The sequence below is a fragment of the Barbus barbus genome, assembly GCF_936440315.1.
Source record: "Barbus barbus genome assembly, chromosome: 42".
NCBI lineage: Eukaryota > Metazoa > Chordata > Actinopteri > Cypriniformes > Cyprinidae > Barbus > Barbus barbus.
This window is the reverse complement of record NC_136720.1, coordinates 22,025,110-22,046,314: the sequence shown is the minus strand read 5'-3', so window position 1 is coordinate 22,046,314 and position 21,205 is coordinate 22,025,110. Positions and strand designations below refer to the sequence as shown.

Genomic DNA, 21,205 nt, shown 5'->3' with positions numbered 1-21,205 from the left:
AGCGCAGAATCGAGCCAAATTAATGTAAATGTTGCGTGTTTCCAGAAAACTCGCTTGCTTTATTTCAATGCTAGGCTGCGAAAATATTTTCTTTGTTTTGTTTTTTAGCCGAAAAAGTTCCCTCGCACAGTTTGACAGCTGGTTTTTTAATGATTCTTATCATTTAAAAAAATGACATAAATTTTTTAAAATGACATCTCGTGGAAGACTTGTGCCTCTGGCTGCTTTCTTCCAAGCGTGCAACTTGGAAACTTCAATGCGCAGCGAGAGGCAACTGGTAATTCCCCTCACCTCTGTAAAACAGAATGCTTCACAGCAGCTCAGCTTCAATCAGGAGTTTCTCACAGACTTTTCAAAGCTTCAAACCCTCAGCAGCCTGAATCCATGCTACTTAGCTTAGCTGCTCCTCAACAGGCCATGTGTCCGCTTACGACCCACAGTCGGCTCTGGAGATGTGCGTCTTCCTGCCTGCCTTGTGTGTTGTAGCACTAGAAATCGCCTGAGGGAGTTGAAGGGTTCAGCTAATTAAGGTCCTCCTCTATTTAAAGCGCAGTACTTTTCCCATTGGGAGTAGCTGACAGAAAATATATAGAGTAAGAAAGTACACATGCACTGCCAAATGACTACATATACTGCACTCGCACCATTTCCAGAGAGTTCGAGAAGCGCATGACTTTACAGTTGAAGAGTTTTCACGAGACATGGCTAATGTGTCGTTCTCTCCGTCTCCATCTTTCTTAGGTGCCAGTATCTGTGGCAATGATGAGTCCACAGGTGATCACACCCCAACAGATGCAGCAGATCCTTCAACAGCAGGTCCTTTCCCCCCAACAGCTCCAAGCCCTCCTACAACAACAGCAAGCAGTCATGCTTCAGCAGGTGAACACACATAAACACCCTCTTACTCACTGTCCCATATGCAGTCAAGTTTTGAAATGGTAGCATACAGATCCTCTCATCTGTCCTTGACATACTTAGATCAGAGAAACAAATACGGACAGGCGTGTAATTAGTTGTTTTCAGTGGGGACGTCTTTTGGGGACAAATGGAGCACAGAAACAAGAAAGTCAAACAAAGTTAGCTGTACGTGAACTTGAACACTTTGAAAAACACAAGCTTGCTTGCTTTCATGTGTTGTTTGGTTCATTAATGTATCCTCATTGCAAGATGCATTGCGTTGTTATTGTTGCAGCAAAGGCAGATAAAACGAACTTTAGCGTAAATTAGCGTGCTCTCCTACATTCTTCACTCCTTCTAAAGGTTTTCCTTTTTATCATAATAAAGCAGCAGTTTGAAGATTGAGCAAGTTTGTTAAAGTTAATTAAACTATCAACATGTTAGCTAAAGTAGCTATAGTAGATATGACATTTGTAGATGCTATGTTTGTTTTTTGGTCTTTTGTGACTGTAAACCAGCCTGAACTGTTTTCTGCTCTTAGCTGGTCTCAGCTGGTCTCCTTTCCTTACCAGGCAGTTAATGTGCTGTTGGGCAGGCTGGGAGACCAGCTAAAACCCAGCTTGCCCAGGCTGGGAGACTATTTTTAACCAGCTAAGACCAGCAAACCAGGTTTAAGCTGATTTTTCAGCAGGCGTAGTACTGTAAGGACATGAAATGATTAGGAAAAACAGCTCAGACTTTGATTGTCCGCATGAGCCACCACATCATATCGAAGCATGTGAGTTAACAACTAGACCACGTCTCTGACAAGAGTAGATTATATCTTCAAAAGTGATTTTTCAAACTCTCCAAGTGAGCTCTTCATTAAAAACATCTCCATTAACTCAGTTAGCCTTGATTGTAATTAGGTCTGTATAAACGGTGACGAGCGTCTTGTGCTGAAGACGTCTCCCGCTGAAGACGTCTCCCGCTGAACGAGACGGGAGAGCTTGGCTCCTGTATTCCGACGATGAGCTCCTGAGGACAGCACTCTAAGAAGAAGAGGAGAAGTGTGCTAAATGCATTAATTCACAATGATGAATCCTCTCCTTTGAGTGCGTCACATTCATTTCAGAATTTCACTGCCTGTCAAGGCATCAGAGAGGAAAAAATATATAGGCAATAAGATTAATTGTTCCTCTAGCGGTAATGTGCAGCTGCATAAAAGTCCATATGGAGACGCATGATGAGGGGAAGTGCTGGTCTCTTTGTCTCGACCGGAGAGAGATTTTATTTATGATGTGACATGCAGAAGCACATCCAGGCATGTCGTGCGGCCTGAGGAGCCCGGAGTCGGCTGCGAATCTGTTTGTTCTGTTGTAGCTCTGATTTGAGGTACGGCCACACTTATGTGGGGAAAGGGAAATAAGTAAAATATAAATTTTCAAGCCATATACAACAGCTGCTTTGTTTTGTCACAGATGTAGCATAGCGGTTTGCACATTTGCTCTAGAAGCTGTATTTGCTCCAAGCAGTTAGTGCGAGCACTTTAACTTTAGAACATGAGAAATACATTGATATTTAGATACATTATCAAGCCATATACATCAGCTGGTTATTTTGTCACAGCTTTAGCCTAGCATTTAGCACATTTGCTCTTAGAGTTTTTACATTAACTGCATCTGCTCCTAGTGGTTAGTGCAAACGCTCTAATAACAAACTTAATGGGAAACAAGCACAAAGTACTATGAAATATTTTAAACCTAAACAATCATTGTTTTTTTGTTATAAATTAGCCTAGCGGTTAGCACATTTGTTCTAAGCGTTTACACTTTCGTATGGTTTGTTTCTCTCCACACATTGTAATAGAGAATGTCCATATCTTTCCACAGCAACACCTGCAAGAGTTTTATAAGAAACAACAGGAACAACTTCATCTACAGCTTTTGCAGCAACAGCACCCAGGAAAACAAGCGAAAGAGGTACGATAAACACACCAATACACACATGTAAAAGGCAAAGTGATGGTTTTCCTTGCGTTCACCAACCACAAGCGACTTGTAAATCAGTCTGTGCTGTCATTACGCTCTTTTACCACAGAGGAAACTTCTTCTGAATGCTACCAAACGATGCAGAGAGCTAATATTAGGCAGACAACGTTGTCAGGTGTCTCAACTCCGTACATGGCAGCAATTCAGAGTTACGCTGACGCTAAAATGCCCACTTTAGCATACCGCGCAGGGTCCGTTCGCTAATGAACCACCGCGGCAGGTTTGGGCCAACGAGCAGAAAAGTTCGACCGCAGCGAGCTCATAAATCAAACTGACAGTCAGACCGTGGATCCGTCTAACAGACAAGACAGAAGGAGACTGAGGGTTGCTGACACGTGGGGGGAGGGGGGCGCAATCCAAACAAAACTTGCGGAAGCAGTTAAATTGATCAGCTATGTATCGTGGACGGGAAACATCCCCCGCCGCCAGAAGTCTCTTCAACTAGCACCTTCTACCATTGTCTCTCTTCAAGCAAGCCATTATGCAGGGCCTACATAAAGCAGGACTGACCTCCCGAAGGCTTTGTTTCTGTTTGGATTTGCGAATAGATTTTTTTCAGGCCCCCGCCATCAAATATGGAATAGAAATTGCTCCCTTATTTCTCACGAGACGGCGGGGCAAATCCACACGGCTCACTCCATTATGCAGTCTGTTTTCCAGTGAGCGCATGACAAGTTTTGCCTCTCTTTCTCTTGCTCTCTCATCCCTAAACTAAAGGAGTGAGGTCTTCCTCACCGTTCTTGACTGAAGGTCTTCTTCTGGAGTCTGCTCAGTCCTACCGCTAGTGTAATTCCAAGCAAAAATTGGAAGTTTCACTTTCCTCCTGTAATGGGGGTCTTTGCTTTCTTGTCACTGAGTAGGTTGTAATGTATTCTGACAGGGGAGGAGGTAAGGGAAAGCGGATGGGATGGGAGAGAGAGAGAGCTCAAGCTAACAGGGTCTAAGCAGAAACTAGCTCTCAGTTTGCTAATGGACCTCTGGAGACTTTGTCCACAGAAGCAAACTTCAGTCATTTTTAAGCCAGACCTCCTAAAAAACAGCTAATAAATTGAGTCTGTACGACATGGAAATGCAACTACTACAACACTTTACAATTATGAACAGCCAAGACTAAAGAACAGTGTCTTGTCGTTTCATCACATATGAAATTATACAAACATTGAGCCTCATTTACTAACAGAATGAATTTGCATATATGACAATTTACATAAAAATGGCATTACAAACTAGTCCAACATAAAATTGTCTTGGGCTTGATTTATGAAATATGAGAATACATTTTTGTGTAAAAGTGTAAGCTCTATTTACAACGATTTATGTAGTAATGGTTTTACAAACAATTTAACACACAAATTTGATCTGCTGTTGTTTCATGAATGAGCCCCAAATGTTTGCTCTTTAGTGTTTGGTTCTAGCTAATTGTTGTTTAATTTCACTTAGTTCAGTATTACTTTGTAAAGTTAATGTATATCTATTTTACAAGTTTATTTATGTCCATATTATGTGACAGTTTACGCAAAATTTTCATAGCTGATGTTTCATGAATGAGATCCAATGTATGAAAATGTTTACTGTAAATACTATGATTTTCAGTTTGATTTCACTTAATTAAATGCTTTACATTTAAAGGTTTTTTGTCATGTGTAACGTTTTACACAAAAAGTGTTTTATATGGGTGTTTTGTTCACTGTGATTTTGCTAATCCTTTTTGTTCGCAGGTAAACATCAACGTTTACCTGATTTTACAGATTTATTTTTATCTATGGATAGATTTCAAGCACAGTTGCTGTGCTTTGATCACTGAAGCTCTGCATTTTTTCTGTGGTTTCCGCCACTGCTGCTGCAGCTGTTGTTGTTGTTTTTGTTGTTGTCTTCGCCAGCTTATGCAAGAGGCTTGACTGGCGGTAAACAGGGCTCGGAGGGGATGGGGGGGTGCTGTAAATCTCTCTCATCTTCCCTCCCTCTGTCACCCCCTCCCTGTGGCCCCATAAGCTGTAATGGACCATTTGAAATGCAAGACAATTAACTATCAATGGTGGAAGGAGGGGGCTCCACACACCCTCCCACCCACATCTCACACACAGTTTTCAGTCCACGCAAACAGGCAAAGAGAACGAGGCGGCTAGGTTTCACTTGGGCCACATGTAAAACTGAACACACTTTCTCGTCCATGTGTGTGATTAGTGCTTTGCGTGTATATGCTCACTCACTCTCTCTCTCTCACTATAGCAACAGCAGCAGCAGCAGCAGTTGGCGGCACAGCAGCTGGTCTTTCAGCAGCAGCTCTTGCAAATGCAGCAACTGCAGCAACAGCAACACCTGCTCAACATGCAGAGGCAGGGCCTCCTCTCTCTGCCCCCCGGCCCAGGACAGCCCACCCTTCCCGGACAGACTCTGCCGCCAGGTAACATCCTCACGTGATCATCTGAGAGTGTGCGCGTGTGTCTATGTCCTCTTTTAAACTCACCTTTTTTGTTTCTTGCTGCATTTTCCTTGCCATTTCAGTTTTTTTCCCTAGTTCTCTTTCTCTCTTGCCTGTGTCTGTGTGCTTGTTGTTTTCCTCTCTCCCCCTCTCCCTCTCCCTCTCTCTCTCTCTCTCTCTCTCTCTCTCTCTCTCTCCCTCCCCTCCTTGCCTGTTGTTGTTGTTTACGGACTCGCAGTGCGAGCTCAGAGCACTGAGGAAGACGAGCTGTTGCCATTTGCTTTTTTCCTGGAACAAACACCTGGTGCTACTGTGTTTATCGAAATGGCGCTGGATGACAGTAGTTTGAAAATGGCTCTTAATTGGAGTATAGCCGGGGTGACACAAAGCGGAATAGTCATTTCATCATCCAAGGGATTATATGGTTATTCGATTCTGCACACAGAGGCTTGTTTATGAATGCATAATCATGTGCAGATGAGTTCCTGGTTGCTTTGCACTTTCGGATACCACGGAAACAAAGGGAGGGATGAGCGTCCAGGTCGATCTCACGCCGGTTTACCTCCAGATGCTTAAGTGTGATGCTCAAGTTTCGCAGCAGAGCAGAACAGGTTTACCTACTTTGTTAGAAAAGGGCAGATGGGAGCTCATGATGACAGTTTTGTGAATGATTGTGTCTGTAAACCTGTTTGTGACTCTCTTGCAGCTGGTCTGAGCCCCGCCGAACTCCAGCAACTTTGGAAAGACGTCACCAATTGCCACGCCATGGAGAACAATGGGCTAAAACATAGCGGCCTGGACCTGAGCACCACCAACAACTCGTCCACTACCTCCACCAGCAACCCCAAAGCTTCTCCGCCTATCACCCATCACGGCATCTCCAACGGCCAGTCCCCGGCCCTCAACAACCGGAGAGAGAGGTACTCTACAGACACATGCTTGCCCGATCACCATTGGCTCCTTGAGATCCAGCTGGATTAGCCATGTAAAGTCACTTTGGATAAAAGCGTCTTCTCGGTTTCACTCGACACAAACTCCAAATCCCTTTTCAGACATACGAGATCACAAACCTCCCGATAAAGGGTCTCGTGTGCACAAGAACACAAAGGCATGTTAACAAACACAAACCAAACAGCCGTTTAAACTACTTTTCATGTGCGACACGAAAAAGGAAAAGAACAATTGATGTGTTTGTTCCCATTTGCAAAAGGAAAATGCTCATTCCTGCAGGGAGGGGGTTGTGTGTTTTTGTTTGTTTGCTCATCAATAGTTTATTAATGTCTGGATAACAGTTGAAATGAGACAAAACCTCCCACGAGACGGCGTGCTATTGAATGCAGCACCTTCCGGTATATCAAACGCATGGAGGTGCAACTTTCAGTGGCAGGAACACACAGCTCACCTCACTGTACATTAAGTATTTAATACCTCGCTTTTCTTTTGAAATTGCTTTGCTGGCGCGGCTTGTCATGTAAATAGAATACACTATGCCGGTGTGGCATTTTCTGAGCGTTTATACACGCAACAGCCCTTTCATATGCTCCGCGGCTGCTGTAAGACATAGATTCGCATATTTCTCCATGTATTATTCAGTCTGTAGCGGCCATATGTTAGTACATAGCAACAGCCGTTGACTTCACTGGGGGTGGATGTGTTGTGTAATTGGTTTCAAGTACGTAGCATCTTCACAGAAAGCCCTTTCTTGAGAGAGATATCTTTAGAGGCAGAGAAGAAAAAGGAAAAAAACAGAGAGAGACAGGGAAATAATTTCAGAAATAGGTTAGACTTTTCTCGTGTGTTGCCGGAGTCTCTCGGGTCCACGGTCGTTCGTAATCATGGAGTGTGTTGTGTTGTCAAAGCCAGCTGCTTTCTAAGATGTGCTGGATCGATAACAGCAAGGTAAAACAGCCGGTGAGGTTTGTGTCTGTGAGCGTGTGCCGCACACAAACACACGCCATGCTGGTCTGCTTAGCCTCACTTTCGCACATTAGCCCCTCAGCACCATTAGAACTGGCGGCCGTAACTTACCACAATGTCTTTTCACAACAGGTTGTGTCCTTAAAAACACCCGTTCCACTGCAAATGAATCTCCTGGTGAAAATTAAAGCGCAGGGACTTTAGGTTTTCGGCTATTTACACAAGTTGTCCGTAATGGCTTTACAAGGTGAAAGTCTGTGGAAAAAATGTTGACGGGCTATTTACTTAGCCTGGCCGTGTGTTTTTTAACACACTCGTGTCTCCTCAGTAATACTCTGGATCAATAATCACAAGGTAGCGTGATGTCGAGGGATAGCATGTGTGTTTTTTCAACTTTTATGAGCATCAAGTCCACTGAATTGAGCTGGTTTGACCCAACTTTTGGTCATAGTATCCTGACAGGTACCACGACCACGTTTTAATGCTCATTATTTGTCTTTCAGTTCACTGCATGAAGAGACCGGAGCATCACACTCCCTCTATGGTCATGGAGTGTGCAAGTGGCCAGGATGTGAAAGTATTTGTGATGACTTCGGACAGTTTTTGAAGTAAGTGATCATCAAGAGACCATAAGTGCATTTATATGCACTTAAAAAAATTCAGTTGGCCTAAAGCAGTAATTTCCCGTTACAGTAAAGGAAAATACAGTTTTCCCTTTGTGTCTCTTTTTTTATGCTTATTAGATGCTTAGTTGTTACTTTTTCAATTTAAAAAGTTTTCATACCTCAGTTCACGCATTTAGCTGTAAATCCACAAACCGGATGGTGAATCAGATTACTCAAAGGCACCTGTCAGCCCATCATAGGCTGGCGCTCAGAAATGGCTGTGCATTTCCACGGCTACATGAGTGGATGATGGGCTGGCATTAAGCGGCAGAAGCTAATGGCAACCCACATGTTGTCATGGCGCAGCTAACAGAGTGAAATGAACTCTTCATGCTCCATCAACAATTTGGTTAATTAGCTCATTTGTAATTGGTCGGCTTTGTTGCCAGGACGTGGGTGGGGGGACATCAAAGGAGAAGGTGTTTGCAGTGCTGGAGATTGCAGGTTATCATGTTGCCACTCTGAGGAAAGATCCTCACCATCAAAGAATAGAGAAAAGGGTTCATTTGAATATTCTGATTAGATCCCTAATTAACTGTGAAATAATAATCTGGTGCATTTGGTGGGTGTAAATGTCCACGTCAATTCTTGTAAACTGCTTTCGAGAGTGGCAACGTCGTTCTATTCTTTTATGAACCAGCTAGACACAGTCTAAAGAGTCCACTTCAAACAAATCAAGAAGTTACCATTTAACTAGTTGGTCATGACTGTCAACCAAAAGACTGCATGTACCTCAAAGTACAGGGTTAATTATCCTCGTCTGCCCCATTGACATTTGTTTATTGTGGCACAGCATGCATCAGAGATCATGTGATCATTTCCCACCAAATTCAGCTTGTATGCAAATCAATGGTTGAAGAGAACTAAATAAAAAAGCTCGTTGTCTGACAGCCTGTGCAATAGAATGCCATTACAGCAATCATCCTCCAAATCTTCGTAGAAATGGGGGCGAGACACCCAGAGTCAGAGACGCCCGTACTGTAACTCGTACATGAAAACGCTCCCACAAAAGGCAGCGTGATCTGAGCCAGCGAGATGGCGGGTGGCGCCGTGCCTTGGAGGAGCGATTGTCGGTGTCAGAAAGAAGCTTTTAATGTCGTTCGGAGATGCCAGTCACTGCTGCGTATCATCCAGGTACACACGCTTAAAATGGTTTACATAAAATAGGTGTCAGATTCAAATGGCACCTTTGATGGGGAAGCAGGGGGCGGAGGGATTCACCCAACCTGCGCGGGCTTGTAGCTTGCGGAGGAGAAACCAGCCACGGTTTTGTAATCTTTGTTGTGTTGCTGAGAAAGTTGTCAAGATCAGCATTTAAGCGCAGCTCTGCGCTCTTTCATGCACGGTGCACCTGGAGAGGGGTAGCCAAGAGGTGCCTGGCACGTTATATTAGCTCTGAAGTTCAAATAGACGTGCGTGAATGTGCGTGCAAGCATGCGGGTACACCTCGAGACGTGTGTATTAATGCAACAAAGCACGCTTCTTGTGGGTCTAATTCGGGGCAACTTATTTGGGGGTTATGTGCAGCTAAAAGAGGGGGCTAATGAATTCATAGCGTTCTAATGTTGTTCTGCCACGCAGGCGATTTTGTTATTGTTTAAGCTCCAGATTGCTGCCCTAGTTCCCTTATTGATTTCCTCTCACATGTTTGAGAAGAATCAGGATGAGTAGGGAGAGAAAAATACAGACATACCAGCTGGCCTGTAATAAAGATTGACGTGCTGTCAACGCAGGCTTGCCATTTGCTGTAGCGTCTTTCCCATGTGGACGCAATATGAGATTGTGTATCTCAGTAAACAAACTCTTGCCTGTTCTAATGTGGGGAAATGAATCGTTCTTTTCACCTATTTAACATTTAATACTGGTGAAGCGACCTGCCACGCTTCCGCCACTTAGAGTGCTACGTCTTAAACTGGGCGCTAATGAAAGCCAACAGGAAGTCCCAGGTTTCATTAATCAAGCCCATGTCCAGTTGAAGGTCATGAGTCCTTTAGAGTCATTTGAGAATTAGCAAAATGATTTGATTGGTCCATGTTGGCTGGAAAGGCCTAAGTAATTCCTGCTTTATTAACTCAGATGATTTTATTCTGTCTGTGGTTTTCGATGCACTTCTCAGTCCGTTGCGTACCTGTTCATCTGTTTCTTAGACCATCAGAGCCCTCATTCCCCATCTCAAAACAAAAATCAATATGCCTATAAAGTGACCCATAAATTACAGGCGGCTCCAGAGATGTTTGCTCAGAGCGAGCGGGCGGCCCCGTCTCATTCTCCTCTCACCTCTCTGTTTGAACTAAACCCAGCGCCACAGGCTCATTAAGAGATATTGGTGACTGCATCTAACCCCCCTCTAGCCCCCTGCTTTTATCAATGCATAGTCAAACACCTACTGCCTGAATATTTCATAGCCATGCAGTAATCTGTATGTTATCACCAGCACTAACTAGCTCTCGCTAACGTTAGCACTCGCTTAAGACTGTTGTGCTGTATTTTATTCTGCTGGCTATTAAAAAAGGTAATTGCGATTTCATTTCTCAGAATTGCTACTTAGTATCTCACAATTGTGACTTTATAGCTTACATTTTTTTACTTTATATCTTACTATTGGTACTTTATATGTCACAATTGTGAGTTTAACAATTTATTTCTTATTGTAACACAATTATTTTTTTCTTTTAATTTGTGACTGTATCTTGCTAATGTGACTATATTTTCCCATTTTCTTATTTTTTTCTCAAAATTTTTGACTTTGTATCTAACAGTTGGGACTATTTTAGAAATTCTTTATTTTTCCACATAATTGTGACATATCTTTCAGTTGTGACTTAGTGTTTCACAACTACGACTTTGTATCTCAGTTGCGACTTCATGTCTCAGACTTGTGACATTCTCATATCTGTGCTTATATATCTCAAAATTATGACTTTTTGATAATTGTGGCCCTTAAACTGCATAAAGAACCTAGTATTTTACACTTTCTGACAATTTCATTTATTTTATTTATTCTTGGAGAAGGAAACGTGCTTCCATTAGAAAAAAAAGAACTCACGTTCCTAAAAGAAACAAGGAAACAAGATTAAGATCTAGATGGCCGCTAATGAGAAACGGGGCGTGCGAGATAAGATGTGTTATTTAGCGAGCTACCTGTCGGGACGGCGGAACTAGCCAGTCGTGGCTTTTGAAGCAGCTGTAATTTATGACATCCACCATACATCAAGTGCGTAAGATAGCATTATGAGCATTGAAATGAAAAGGGTATTTGCAGCATTAGTTCCCTGCGAGGGACCTGATTACATGATTAATGAAATGCCCCTTTGCATGCGCATTCTGAAACAGCAATTAGGCATGGGCCGGAGAAAGGCACCGACTCCCCAGTCATCCTAGGCATTTTTATTTATTTTTTTCTGTTCAATGCTATCTCACTCTTGATTTATAATGGAGAATATCTGAGCATTAGACCTGAAACGGTTACAATAGCAAAAGCGGGCGTGATGGAATGAAATAATTTTAAATGGGCACGGGCGTAATTGAAAGGTAGCGGCGGTCATTGTGTTCTCAAATGTCCTCTGCTTTGATTGGCGTGTTTGAGGAGGATTATGAATACGTTGTTATTTTGCGTTTTGCACATAAACAATAGCTGACGCTATGAATAGAGAATGAATGGGAAAAATGCTTAGTAGTGTTAAAACTAGCTCGGTGTGTGTGTGTTTGCATGCGAGTGTGTGCGTGCAATTTAAGCTCACACTAATGCACTGGAGGTTGTACTGTAAATGATCATTGAAGGGTCTGCAAGCTAACCTATAATTACAGGAAAGAGAGTGGCAGCATTGGCATTTCACAAGCATGTCTTCTAAAAGAGCGCTTTGTGGGTTTGTCACCAATGATAATTTAGATAGAGGCTCATTACCGAACATCACAACACTTTTAAAAACCTTTTCGCCTCTGTGCGTTCGCCGGGAATAAAGGTCTATTTTAATGGCGGGCTTCTTTTGTGTCCTGCAGACAAAATCCAATCAAGGAAAACCGCCATTGACTGCTCCTGCAGTCTAAAGTGGGGCTTTTTTCTGCGTAATATTCTAATGAAAGGATGAGTAGATACATTTAATATGTCGGCGGAATAATGCACTCTTCGTAGGAGGCGCTTTTTAAACGTTACTCGAGTTAAATTGCATTTATTGTATTTATTTCTTGATAAATGTAGAAGACAAAACCTCTGCGCGAGGCCTTTTGTACGCCAACATCCCTCATACGCCGTTGTGTTCTGAGCGCTGCCTCTCATTCGCATGACAGTCGAGCTATTGTGATGTTAAACACCGGCTTTCAGCGAGCACACTTGTTAGACGGCGGCGGTTTGTTAAAAGCTAATGGGATGGACGTCCTGTAATTCAGAAATCATATTCATCAACAACAGTGGTAGTTGATCAACAGCAACCGTCTATTATTAGTTCAGCCTGTGTATATGTGTATGAGGGGTTGGTTTCTCATCCGTTTCTCCTGTTCGCCTACAGGCACCTTAACAATGAACATGCTCTGGACGACAGGAGTACAGCCCAGTGCCGAGTACAGATGCAGGTGGTACAACAGCTAGAGATACAGGTACAGTAGACACATGAATATAAGCATATACGCATTTAAAGAAACAGTTCACCTAAAAATGACATGTCTGGCATCATTTACACACCCTCATGTTGTTCAAACCTGTATGACTGATGTTCTTCTGTGGAACACAAAAGCATGTGTTTTAAAAAATATATATTAGTGTTTTGGTGTTACTTTGTTTCATACAGGTTTAGAATAATATGAAGGTGAGTAAATGACAGAATTCTCTTTTTTGGGTGAACTTACTTTAAAGACAACATGAAATGGCATTCACAATGCTTGTTTGATTTATAGGCTGATTTCTCTACAAATTTTAAATATTGTTGCATTATCGAAACATTAAACCAACCTGACTCAACTTAGCTTTACCTAGTTTGTGTACTAACTTATACTTCAAACTTTACATTGTATATGTCATTTGGATAAAAACATCTGATAAATGAATTAATGGAAGCAATGGTAGGTTGCGAGTAGGACTGTCTGCTTACTGCTTATCCAGTGGCAGACAGTCGAAGTGTTCGGGAAACGTGTTTGAAAACAATCGTTATTTATATATTAGTCCTTAATTTAGAACAAGATTGGATTTTATACATCAGGCTTTGATGGAATTGTGAAAAGTGGGTGTTCAGTACCAGCATGTTTTGCTTGATTTTGATTTCATGTTGTCTTTAACACACACTTGTTCAACTTTAACTGCTTTTTTGCAGCATAACACCAAACATTTTGTTAATTAGCTTGTTGCCATAAAAAACTTAAAGTGCATAAAGTGAAAAAATGCACAAGGGACACCTTGAGCAAATCCATCCCAACAAAGGTGAAAGCCATCACAGGCCTTTATAATTGAATCATGGTTTGTGCTTATTTTCTATCCCGTCCAATTAATATGCGCGCATCTGGGCTGGACTGTGTTAATTAAATACACTTTGCACCTGAAGGAACCTCTAAAGAGAGACACTATTTTCAGTAGCTGGAGCGTGACCTTATTAAGGTGTCACGCTGGCGAGATAATGAGAGCGGTGATTGAGGGATGCTATTACTCAGCGCTGCGGCCATCTCTCCCGCCAGTTAACACTCTGTCCTTTGCCTCACACCTTCCGGTGCATCATGGGATGTGTCGCACAGGGTTAAAATCCATCTTTCTTCTGTTAATTTCAAATAAATAACCAGTTTCGCTTGCAGAATAATTGCGCCCTGTGCTTATTTTTTTATGTAAATCTAGCTGTTCCCTTGCGTTTGAGCATGCAAAGAGCCACCTCGCCTTTGTAGTACGGATTGCTTTCTAACCGTGGCTCCTCTAAGCCCTCGTGATGCCCATCTGAATGCAAGCCAAGCGTTCCCCTCAACCTTTAAAGGTTTTTACGCTCGGTGAAACCATGCCTATTTATTTGCTGGGCTCTTGAAACAGAACAATGAATAATTCTTGTTTATATGTAAAATAACAGACGGACATCACGATTTCTCCCTTGACTTGTTCTCCTGTTCGCTGATACCACAAAGCCGACGTGCTTACACTGTGACCAATTACAGCAGCACTGCTGTTTTCTGTCCTTCTGGGCTTTTTTTCCACTCTTTTTGGCGTTTTTTTTGTCCTCCGTCAGTGGTAATGAGGCCCGGTTCAGAGCTTGAATGCCGGCTCACCGGCGGAGTTCAAGGCGGTGCACCGTGCGGGCCAGTCTCTGTCACTCTCTGTGAGTTAGATTGATGATAACAGATCGCCGGGGCACTAACTGGACCTCGGAGGACCTGGGAGGAGGCAGGGAGGCGGGACCGACTGGCACTCTGTTTGCGGGACCCCTTCACCTCTCGGCAGCTGCTAGATCCAGTCCAGCCCTAACAGTGTCCACAGGACTTTGAGTCGCCGACCAGGACCCTCTAATTTATGGCCTGAGTAGCTTGTTACTGTCAGAGCTTTGCTGACCTAAATTCTGCTATTGACAAAAAGATGAAGTGCTATTTGTTTTCCGTGACCTCCGAGCACCACCTTCAGCTCTCCATCACCGCACCACGAGGAATGGTTCTCTTATCTTTGCTTTAATCTGCCTCTCTCTCGCTCTCAGTGGTTCTCAACTGGTTTTGCTTCAGAACCCAAGGACATCAAGTGTCCAACACTGTACAAAAATGATTCTTATCATCTAAAAGTAACAATGTCCTAAAAATCACGCATAAAAGGGAATCATTTTTTATAGTATGGCTATATACCTGAATTTTACAGCATTTGGTTAATGTGAATTTTCACACATACTAATATATTTTAAACTTTAAGAATTAATATTCACCTAAATTAATACATGCTGTAAAGAAATAAAGTGAATTGTTATAGTTCATGATGCCTAATGCATTATAATAAGGATCTATAAGGGAACATTTATCAATACTATTTATTAATATTGCCAAGAACGATATAGGCCAAATTTTTTCACATGACAAAATTCAACCTTTTGTTTAAATGCATAAAACAGACACATACTCTGAAATAGTTGTTTTTAGAAGATACATGATGTGTTTTCCTCTCCTTTTTAAAAGTTGATAAACCTGTTTATTGTTCTATCCTAACTACACTCAAGTGTATAGTTATTGCATTTTTTATTTACAATTAGCACTGTTGTTTTGCAGCTGTCCATGGGTACTGGAAAAGACCTCTGGCTGTTTTTTGGGTCATGTCCCGCCGGTTGAGAACCACTGCTTTATGTCTGTGTCTTTGAGGCGAGCTTCAGGAAGCCGGTCCGGCCGTATGCAGGATTTATTACAAGCAGACAAGCTTGATAACAAGATGTATTACTGTGGTAGTCTGGGGAAAATCACTCATTTCTAAAATCGGTCTGTTTTCTTTTTTCACTCTCTCCCACCCTCTTTCTGCTAACAGCTTTCTAAAGAACGTGAGCGTCTTCAGGCGATGATGGCACACTTGCACATGAGGCCCTCAGAGCCCAAACCATCACCAAAACCGGTGAGTGCATATTGGTACGCGTACAGTAAACAGGACTCGGATGTTAAATGAGCTCGCTAAACACGGCTGGAGGATGAGAGGAGAATGGGATTTGTAATGCCTGCTTTCTTGGGACCCTATCAGGACCGAGAGCATTAAATCATACACCCGATCTCAGCCAAAAACGCAGAGCCATTACACTCTGATGGCTTTAGCACAGCAAACAACCTGTTGGCCGGTAAAAGCTGTTTAGCTCTGCGACCGCAGGCGCACTTAAAGTAGGGGGAAGACGCTTCGTTTCAGAAAACAAACAGTTTGAAATGACAGATGGAAACTGCGAGAAGATTATCTGCGAAGAAATAACCCGTAATCTGTAAACATTCAGAGATATAGCTGTGTATTTGGAGAAAAATGGAGCAATATATGAAAACGGCCCATCTGTCTGGATCTGCCTGTAGACAAAAAACATCAGATTTCACCCAAAGACGTTCTTAACCATTAATCAAAAGCAAAATACAAAAGACATGTTGTGTTATGCTGGAAATTAAAGTGTTTACAAAAGAGAGTAGGCTGTGATAAATATTATTTATTGGAATTATTTATTAGCTATTCAATATTTTGCGGGGGAAAACATTGTTAGCGTGTTGCCGCCGCTTAGCAAGTAGCTAATTTCACCAGCATAATTTCTTCTCATCACCTCCCACCATATAAAGCAGATAATCACAAGACAGAATAATTATCCTGTAAATCCATCAGGAATCGACTGCTCACCTCTGTCGATTTATTATTCAGGGGTTTTTTTCACGTTTTTATCCTCAGAACTTCAGCAGCTCAGTGAAATCGACTCTAATAAAAAACGTTCAGCCTATAATCCACCACCACATATGAATGAATAATATTAATGAAGTATTACATTACATAAACCGCACATGAAAGGACTGCTAATTGCATTTGATGATGAGCAATTAATGGCGAGTTCTTAAATAATCAGCGAGGGTCTGTGATTTTTTTTTTTTTCTTTCGGCTCATTCCTTTTTGTCTTAGTGCAAGTGTCGGGCTCACGCAAATGCTTTAACGTTATCTGTTTCGCAGGTACAAAAGAGAACGTGTATCCAACCCACAAAAAAGGATGTTACAGATAATATGGCGGTACTTTCACGCCCTCGCACACACAGGGCCGACAGAGAACTGTCCCACATATTTGATAAATATTAATAGTGCGAATTTATTAGCACGACAAAATGAGCACCAGCAAATCCTCAACAGCTATCAGTAGCCCAACACAAGGTGCTGGTACACTGTTATACGACCCCATTTAAACTCTGAATGGCACTTCATTAAATGTTACCTTTTGGCCATGCCATGGATGGCTGAAAATCAAAGTTACCAAGGCTGCTAGTCCTGAATAATGAGGGGCTTTTTTTTCCCAACCCCTTCCTTTCCTCTCAGCCAACCTTGAATATATATTCAGATGAGCAGCGGTAGTAAAGGGCTGATCCCTGTGTCTCATTCACTCCTGCTCAGTTAAGCTTTAATAAATTCCATTTAGCAAACACCAGATTGTATGCCTGCAAACATGTTACGCTTGTTGCCATAACCAGGTGAGGAGAAGGGAGGAAAATCTTGTCTTAACATTTTAAATATACATGCAGCACCCTCTCTATCTGTTTCCCCGCTCACTACTGATAGGATTTATTGTGAAGTGCTTTTTTGCAGTGTTTGACAGTGTATCAAAACCTTTTTAGAGGAGTAGTGTGTAATTACGGGCTGATGTGTTGGTTTGGCCACAATGAGAAAGATATTAAGAGAGACAATCCTCAAATCTGGTGCCGTGACCCAGTCTCTGATGAATTATACAATGTATTATACACATCAAACTGCATTTTTGCAAGCAAGGACAAAGATGGGAATACAAATGGCAATAAATTTAGCACAAACACTTTATTTGTCTCGTATAACAAAGCTAGTTTTTGTTTCAGAGTCTGGGGGGGGGGGGCTTTGTAACACTGACAAAATCTTTTGAAACAAGAAAATCTTTTTTTCCAACATGAATCAAATTGAAAATGAAAGAATATTTGTTGAAAATGTCAGCTTTTATTTTATTATTTTATTTTTTATAATGTGCAACAATGAATTGTTCATAAGACCAGGAACACCTTTAGAAGTAATGGGGGTCAATTTTGATTTCTTATTGACGTTAAGACACAAGTATTTACTTAGCATGTAATGTAATGTCAACAGCACAACCGTTTACCCTTTTGCTAAGACATCCCTCTGGTAGACAATGCGTCTCTTTCATTAATTTCCTTTCAAGGTCTTAGTTCCAGTCGTTAGCCAGGATACAACATTCCCCTAGAGGAGTCATTGATTTCTCGTGAAGTGGTATAGCGTGTGCCACTCTCTGTGTTGGCATTATCTCATTATCGTTAAGTGGAGCTGTAATTGTCTATAGAGCAGCCACCTGAGAATAGACGGCTTGACATTTTATTGTATTTATCAACACGTGCCACAAACGATTGTTGATGGCCAACCGGCGGTCGTTTTCAGTTCCGACAGCACCGGAATTCCACTTGCCAATTCGCAATTAAGGCAATTTGATTTGAATATGTAATGATGTCATTACCATTTGAAGGAGTTAACGGCGAGACTAAAGGTCAGGGTGGAATTTTCCACTCGGGTGAAGTTGGGACAGAGGATATGTGCATATCGATTAAAAAAAACCTGACTCTTGTGTTTGGGTAGTAAGACGGGAAGGGAGCGAGATGGATCACTAGCAAGGCACCAGGTTATGGCAGGAAGCCAGGTGATGTTCTTCTCACCGCGTTTGTGTTTTGCATCCAGGGAGCTCTTATGGGATAGAGATGGGCCGGGATAACTCACAGCCTGATCATTAGATAATCTTTTAACAGCGTGCTCTAATTAGAATTCTTATGATACAATTTCATCCTGTAATTAGTGCAGATTGGCTGCTTCCTCCTTTGCTTATTAGGAGAAACACAGCTGTAGGAATGAGCCAGCACTCGTTTAAATCCCTCTCTCTCTCTTTTCTACAGCTGAATCTCGTCTCCAGCGTCACCATGTCAAAGAACCTCCCCTCTGTCTCGCCGCCCAACTTACCTCAGACGCCCACCACGCCCACCGCTCCAGTCACGCCCCTTTCCCAGATGCCCCAGGTGCCCAACGTCCTCAGTCCCGCCAACGTGCCCAGCATGGGCGCCATGCGCAGACGCCACACCGACAAATACTCTATGCCCTTGTCTTCAGGTTCGTAGATGTTTGTTTTTTTTGTTCACTCTTTATGCAAATGAGGCTAAAATCAAATCATCAATATTCAATGCATTTTAATTACAGGCAAATATAAAATGATGCAATATTCAAGAAGCCGATGCATGTAAAAACATCTTGTTTGATGTTTATATTTACTGGTCTTCCGCAAGTGTTGGAGCAGCAGGGAAGGCATGAATTATTCAAACATACAAAATATCGACGCGGGCTCTAATTTCACGAGCGTGTTAATGTTTAAGATTTCTCCAGAGAGAGATTAATTAAAAATGTATTTAGTTGGACATGTAAAATGCTGATTTGAAATACCCCCCCCCCCCCAACTCGCCTCTCGTTTTAATTTGATAAAATCCTGAATGAATTCCTGGCGGAGACACGTTTAGCAATTATCCCAGGTGGCGACACTTGGGTCTATTTATTTATTTTTTTATTTATCTGCTGCTTTCTTTATTTATTTTTCTCCGCAGAGATCGCCCCAAACTACGAGTTTTACAAGAACGCCGACGTCAGGCCGCCGTTTACTTATGCAACCCTCATCAGGCAGGTGAGTGGGAAATAAATTAGCTTTAGCCTGATTAGATTGTAATTAATTGCTGCTTGAATTAAATCTGGGTGAGAGCGCCTCGACGCACTCTAGTTTCTAACGCGCCGCTTAATGGCATCTCATCGCAGGCTATCTTGGAGTCAGGTGACATGCAGCTAACACTCAACGAAATCTACAGCTGGTTCACGCGCACCTTCGCCTACTTCAGACGCAATGCCGCCACCTGGAAGGTAACGTGCTACGGAGGCCTGTGAGGGACGTGGGCCGATTAATGCAATCGCGCCTCTTTTTAACCTGCCTCCTGAAAAGGACGAATTCTCTCTTTATCTTACTCTCGCTCACTCTCTGTGACAAGTGAAAGAATAATTCAGCCTCTGATATCGTTTTCTAATTTGGTGCAATTAATAGCCGAGTCTTGACTGGGAGGTGTGCGCTCTGACGCGCTAATTACTAACCAGCCACTCAATCATCAGCACCTTTTGTTAGACGTGGCGTATTACTGCTTTCTCAGTGTCTCCTTTTCATTTTTCTCCCTCCCCACCCTGCATATTATTGGTTAATTAGTTTGAAAGATGGCTGTTTGCCTTGTAGACGCACTCCGTTACATCCCTTTTCTTGTTGTTGATGTCGGCCAAGGCTTCGTACACACTATAATTCATGCGGTGAGACAAAAAGCAAAAGAGAACAAGACAAAAATGGAGAGAGGGGTTAAGACCCGCTTGGCTCTAAAGCGCTAATGCCCCTGTCATCCAGGAAACACACTTTATTTCCCAGTACAAAAGGCCTCATTTGTATCTCTGTCCCAACAAATACATTGTCAGACGGGGATGAAAAGAAAAGGAGGATACAATAAAAACCATCCTCTATTTTTAGACAGGAGAGCGCGGTGCGTGTCGATAAGATACATGGCCCTTTTTCCCTTTCTATTTTAACTCCGACGCAGGTCCTCTCAAAGGTTTCTCCGGATCTCATCAGCATGCAAAGCATTTCCCAGCACTAGATTTAGCAAAGTGAATTAATTTGGATTTGGCTTGCTAATGATGCTGGTGTATGATTACAGCTCCACAAGGGTGTGCAATAGCTCCCCGTACAGATGCATGCTGGGCCACGACTCATTTACTGAGCGTGTGTTTGGAGATGCACGGATGAGCGTTTTTAGGCATTTTATGGCCTTGTAGCCGCATATGCATCCCTGTTTCCAGCTCTCTTCGCTTCTGTCCTTATCAACTCAATATTTTAATCTGGTCCCGACTGGAACAAAGAGGCAAAGCAGGGGCTTTCGGCATATTCGGGTCCCTCCTTCTACAATAGCGGAGCAGGAATTTCCATTTGGAGCCTCCCTGCTCTTTTGTGAGGGCCTGGGCACGGCCGGCTGGTGACGGGATTGTCATTTGATTAACAGAGAGAATTTTTAAAAAGGAATGAAAGGTGATTTAATATCTGTGCTTGGTCTCATCAGCTCAGCTTGGGGATCGAGCTCTCAGCCCCGCCAGCTTATTAGTTATAACTATATAGCATGCATAATAAAACTGCTCATTTGCTCATTAATATTAAAATTATCATATTCAGAGCCATGGGCATTAAGATCAATCAAATCCTGGGATTTTCAGGTCAGATGCGAGATCTGCTTATGAGGTTTTTTTTTTTTTTTTATTCCTCTCTCTCCCTTTTCTTAGAGCAAAAAACACCCACCCCTCAAATAAAACATGAAAAAAATGTAATATGAGCAAAGGTTATTGTTTGGCTTCTTTGCTACATGTTTTAATTAGATTCTTTTATGGCGACGTACAAGACTCATCATATTTCTTTATTTTTTATTCATGCTTCATGATTATGAGAGAGTGTTTGAGTCATTTTGATAAATTGAATAAATATGTTTTTAATTATTGCTTGCTTTATTTTTTTTTATAAACTTGAAACATCTAC

The 21,205-nt window shown here is 42.2% G+C and overlaps 1 protein-coding gene across 1 annotated transcript in view; it reads left to right on the top strand.

Annotated features, from left to right (window-relative positions):
• Positions 1–21,205, top strand: part of LOC306861905 (forkhead box protein P2-like) — a 98,768-nt gene that overhangs the window by 69,899 nt on the left and 7,664 nt on the right. Inside the window, exons 6-15 of the mRNA XM_079404387.1 lie at positions 742–879; positions 2,769–2,858; positions 5,157–5,331; positions 6,056–6,269; positions 7,770–7,874; positions 12,437–12,524; positions 15,391–15,474; positions 18,507–18,717; positions 19,203–19,279; positions 19,408–19,509. Coding sequence (XP_079260513.1) covers positions 742–879; positions 2,769–2,858; positions 5,157–5,331; positions 6,056–6,269; positions 7,770–7,874; positions 12,437–12,524; positions 15,391–15,474; positions 18,507–18,717; positions 19,203–19,279; positions 19,408–19,509 — 1,284 coding nt within the window. The remainder of the gene's footprint in view (positions 1–741; positions 880–2,768; positions 2,859–5,156; positions 5,332–6,055; positions 6,270–7,769; positions 7,875–12,436; positions 12,525–15,390; positions 15,475–18,506; positions 18,718–19,202; positions 19,280–19,407; positions 19,510–21,205) is intronic.